This window comes from Limulus polyphemus, unplaced genomic scaffold, assembly GCF_000517525.1.
Source record: "Limulus polyphemus unplaced genomic scaffold, Limulus_polyphemus-2.1.2 Scaffold6846, whole genome shotgun sequence".
NCBI lineage: Eukaryota > Metazoa > Arthropoda > Merostomata > Xiphosura > Limulidae > Limulus > Limulus polyphemus.
Window position 1 is genome coordinate 32,741 of NW_013672456.1, and position 5,560 is coordinate 38,300.

The following is a 5,560-nucleotide window of genomic DNA, read 5'->3' on the forward strand; positions in this document are numbered from 1 at the left end:
TATAGCATAAAAGTATTAAACGAACTACGAGTAAAAAAAAAAAAAACTCACCTACAACTGGTAAACGAACTACAAGTAAAAAAAAAAAACTCACCTACAATTGGTAAACAAACTACAAGTAGAAAAAAAAACAACTTAACTAAAATTGTTAAATGAATTATAAATAAAAAAACTCAACTAAAATTGTTAAATAAAAACCTCACCTAAAATTGCTGCTCTGTGCATCAGCTTTTTAGGGATACATCCTACATTCACACAGGTTCCTCCAAGTCCTGAAAGCAAGAGACAAGCAGCTGTATCTCAGATCAAACAAAATAAACTACCCAACAACTAAGGGGAGATACATCTACTACAGACCAAACAAAAACTCCCCAACAACTAAGGGGAGATACATCTACTGAGTAAAGTTAAAGGGTTGAAATTAACATCTTCATACGTCAAACTAATGAAATCAAGCAGTGTTATATTAGTGTACAAATAGTTAATACCAATGATTGTTATAGTAAGCAGTTAAACTCTGCTTTAAGAATTATTCAATGTTTTCATTTCAGTCAAACATAGATGCAAAGATCACAAGAATTTTTTTTCTTTAACTTAAAGATTTGTGGGAATGACAAAAGATGTTATAGAAAAATTGAAGAACTGATACACAGTTAGAATATTTAATGATACAATCACACTACCAATCACCTGAAGTGTTGTAAGCCATCTAGACTAAACATGGTATATATAAAAAAATAAAATACACTTGGAATAATATGAACAATCACATATAATTTACTATATTTTACTCAGACTTTGTCCACAATTTCTAATCTTGAAAATATCTGTTGAACTAGTAGCATTCTGTTAGCCCAAAGACAAGTATTGTCACAATTTATTTGTAAAATGAGAAATGTGGGAAAAAAAATGCTCTACACAAATTTAAAAGACTCACCCCATGTAGTTCCTTTTGGAGTTGGTGTCACAAAGTCAAAAACTGCCACTTTTTTCCCAAGCTTCGCAGCTTCCTGAAAGAATATATATTTAACATTTTTAAACGATGCTACTTTAGAATTACGAACTTTACATACTAAAAGTATATGACAAAGCTCAACATTATGGAATTTGGTGAGCTAGCAAACCAGTAAATCTAATCTAAATTACTAATCATTCTAAACTAACACTACAGTGCTTTCCACCTAGGAAGAGTAAACTATTATCACCCAAATCACACACAAGGTGAAAAAACCATTCATGTTAAGCTTTAATAGACATCTATCTATATTAGGGTGTTTTTTATCTGCAGGCAAAATTTTCAGGTTAAACATTCTGAAGCTCTCATCCCCTAGTTTTGTTCCAATGTACAAAGAAACATCAAATGTCAAACTCCATCCATTTTGTTTAGAGTGGAATGGCCTGGTACCCTATGTACTATAAAAACATTTATGTATTATAAATGTGTTAAAAGTATATCATCATATTGCGTATACAATAGTACAAGTAACAAAAAGCATTTTGTAAATGTAAAACCAGAATATAGGGATGATACAGATATACACAGATCATCTATACATTACTTTCAATAGTCAAATTTAACGTTACACTGTAAGATGCACAAGTTCAAAATGGTTACGAGGTCGGTCAATCCGACCAGCCTTAAAGAGTCTGTAACAATCAACACGTTTTGACTCAACTTGGTTTTCCTTGCACACAAGTCCTGGTATCTTAGTTACATTACATTGATGCCTACCCTGACATGACCATAATATAATGATAAACAAGTGGTCAGCGGCGTGCAGAGGTTCTACGATGCCCGGGGACCTTGTACCTAAGACCTTGGGGAAGGGCAGAAAGGGTTCTACTATTCGATTCGACTCTTTGCGTTGGATGCCCTCCAGATATGAAGTTAAGATCATTATGAGGAACAGTGAAACATGCCCAAAGATTCTCAAACAACAGCGATGAAGACACCTGGGAGTCCTCTATTCTCACACCCAGTGAACTTAAACTGTCCAGATCTTAAGGGCACGTAACACCTTGACCACTCCTCGTGCACGACGCAATGAGAGCACGTAACACCTTGACCACTCCTTGTGCATGATGCAGCACTCCAGGTGCTATAAATCGCACTCCACAAGGAGAGATGCCACAAAGAAGGGTTATGGCTAGTTTACCCAAAGTTATCTTATAGGACACTCAACTGACACTGTCCTTAACTTCTTCTACGTCTTCTGTTACTTCACCATAGTCTGCTGCTGTTTCATTACTGGTCTGGTCATGTACTCCCAAGATTGGTGGAATAGATTGAAAATTCCAATATATGGACCACAAGAAAGCAGCATACAGTCTTAGAAATTGTCCCGGCACGTTTTCAAAGTTACACAATATTCCAGAAATAAAACGTAAGAACAAAGATTATTTTTTATGGAATGTTCTTGAACACTTTGAATAATGTGGAATACTCTAGGATATGCTACAATAGTCCAGAATGATTTAGAATATTCTGGAAAACTAGAATATGCAGATAAAATGCAAGCTACAAGGTAAAATTTCAACTACCTTCAGCAACCCATAAATGTTATTCAATTTGGATACAATTTAGTGTCAATTACTTATATTGTACAAAAATGAGAGGGGAGGGGTCATAAATAAGGACCACTCTAATGATAGTCTATATATTTTAGACACACACACACAGCTATAAATTAGAGAACAGTTACACGTAAAGAGCTGTATCCCCCAAATCTTATATTACAGCTACGTGGAAAGAATATATACTTTCGATGCTGCAAGACCGCCAGAGCCTCCACCTATGACAATCAAGTCAAAATCATATTGGTCATCAGGCGGGTTCAGTAGCTGGGCCAATTTTCCACTGCTATAAGCTGCGTGAGTATCATCACAACCTCCAATGTAGGCTCCATTGACGAACACTTGAGGAACGGTAGGACGGCCGGTCTGTGCTGTCAACTCGGCTTGAATGTCAGAACCATTATCTAGGACAATACAAATCAATTAAAGCATTAAAGAAGATGCATGATGGTTATAAAGAAATCATACTGATGATACAATTAGTGTTCCAATAATCATAAAAATATCAACACTAAAATTTAACTTGATACCTTGTATAAAATTTACTGAAGGAACAGACAACACCAAGATTTATATAAATATAAGAGCCAAAAGAACTACTGTTAAGGCTAAACGGAATTATTAAGTCTTTTGTCTAGCAAGTCAAACTAATGGTTTCTATTTTGCCAATGTGGTTACTGGTTTTGGAATCAGTTCCCATTGCCAATAGTGGAAGCCAGCATTTTACAACATTTCAAGAAAGGTCTGAAAAATAAAGTGTACTTTTCAATTTTTTCATTCTCCACAGTGGGTGTACAAGTAGATGCTTGAAGAGGCAAATTTTTACAGCAAACAATAATATTGTCCAATTCCAAAACATTTTAAAGAAATTCTTTTCATGACAAGAAGGAACAAGGGTTAAGATAAACCTTTTTAAATAATGAAGACGAAAGACTTTCAAAACATGTTGTTTTACAACAGGTAGTTGCCATCCATTGCAATGGCATTAATTTCTTAAAAAATTGTATTACTAATTAACAACATTTCCACGTTGATCAGTTTGTTCAATGTTTGAAAACTTTTCTTTCCGTAAATATTTTAAGATTATTATTGTTAAAGAATAGATTATATTTAAGCTGCTGTATTTTGAAGAATTTTAAGAAAAACTGATATTGGGCAAAACTTAAAGCCTTAATAAGAATTATCTTTACACTTAGAAGAAACTGAATCTATGCAAAATTTTTTACATTATGAAAATTCTTAAAAGTGCCTTTGATTGAGATTTCTTTCAAGACCAACACTTTTTTCCTATCTTTAACTGGAGAAATAATTTGAAAATTTTTAAAAATACCAATATTAAAGATATGGGAATAAGATTGTTTCAGATAAGCATCAGTTGAACCGTGTAAAGTTTTGATTCTCTTACTACAAGAATAATACCATATTATAATTAGAAAAGAGGTGGGTTTAAAATTTCTAAACTACAGAAAAACGTTTAAAGTTTGGAACTTATTAGCTTTAAAGATTAAAATAATTAGATAAAAACTTATGTGTTTTAGAATTATGAATGTTAAGAAGAACACGTAAAAAGCCTTTAAATCTCAGATACACACATTCTTTAACAAGGCTATTTTCCATTAGTTGCAAAGTTATGAAAGGACTTACCCAATTACATGTTTGATTAATTTAAAGATGGTATGGACTATGTTGACATAAAATCAGTGATACACGGGAGAAAAAGACTCAGTTCTACTCATCCATAACATAATAGTGAGGAATAAGGGTGTTCATGCACAAACAACTCAAAAATTAAATATAAAACATGAATTTAACACATGCCAAATGAAATAATGGAGTTTAAAGATATGGATGTTTCATCAGAACACAAACATTAAGAGCTACATTTTACTTGGTTTTGATATTCTGTGCAATATTGACACTAGGACCAATAGCCTTCTTATGAAATAAATTTTAAACTCCTATCTCATGTTTCATTTGTTAATGAATTAATAATAAATTTCTTATATTAAATTCATAATAGGATCTTCTTAACAGGCGTACTTGAGACTTTTATCTAACAATATAACAGAAAATCATGTGTCCTTTTGGCTGCAAGTTCAAACAAGTCGTTATGCCTACTCTTACTAGTATTAGACTGTTATGTTACTCCAATGTTAGAGTGGAGACGAGTTTATCACTTACCCAGTTCATCTAATTCAAGACTAAAATATGGAGTGCCAAGTGATTGAAAGATTTTCTTCACCTAGATATAAAAACGTACCTTAGTTTTACTTTTGGTATAACTATAGTACAAGTATTATATTTTCTACTGCAATAATATTAATACTATATAATAGTACAAATAAAAATAGTAATTCACACAGTAAAACTCGCACACATAACATATAAAGCAAATCCAAATTATCAATTAAAAAATTATCTCTGTTAAAAAAATACTAATACAGCCAATTTAATTCATTATCTGTTAATTATTTTAAAAATTACTTACCTGACTACAAAACCCACAATAAGACTTGCTGAATAACATAACTTGGTTATTTTTAACATGGCGCTCGATAATGAGTTTCACATTCTCACTGTGATTAATAACAGGCGCCATTATTCGCCTTTGAAATTAAATTAAAACTTATAACTGAACGTTCATACACAATATTCACCTCATCGATTGATTAAACTGGGAGAATATAGGTTTATTCACCAACTGTGCACGGTATACTACTTCCACATTTAACTTTTAAATAATACTACCAATCTCTACCATGCACCACCTGCTTTTTAAGCGCGTTACAAAAAGCGCCCTCTTTCGAGAGGAATATGAGCTTTATCATCCAGTTATGTAACTACAGGATACAGGTAAAAACATTTAAAATTGACGTCAGCTGACCTGCTTCAAAAGAACGTTTAAAATTTTAATGAGATCGTGATTCTCACTTACATTCTTCTCACAGACAACCTACACATTGAAGAAAACACATATTTCGTCATA

At 32.6% G+C, this 5,560-nt stretch overlaps 1 protein-coding gene across 1 annotated transcript in view; it reads right to left on the reverse strand.

Annotated features, from left to right (window-relative positions):
* Positions 1 to 5,350, reverse strand: part of LOC106474121 (thioredoxin reductase 1, cytoplasmic-like) — a 14,869-nt gene extending 9,519 nt beyond the window's left edge. The window contains exons 1-5 of the mRNA XM_013934811.2: positions 5,063 to 5,350; positions 4,756 to 4,816; positions 2,761 to 2,978; positions 938 to 1,010; positions 204 to 272 (exon numbers count right to left, since the gene is read on the reverse strand). Coding sequence (XP_013790265.1) covers positions 204 to 272; positions 938 to 1,010; positions 2,761 to 2,978; positions 4,756 to 4,816; positions 5,063 to 5,173 — 532 coding nt within the window. The 5' untranslated portion in view covers positions 5,174 to 5,350. The remainder of the gene's footprint in view (positions 1 to 203; positions 273 to 937; positions 1,011 to 2,760; positions 2,979 to 4,755; positions 4,817 to 5,062) is intronic.
* Between the last annotated feature and the right edge of the window lie 210 nt (positions 5,351 to 5,560).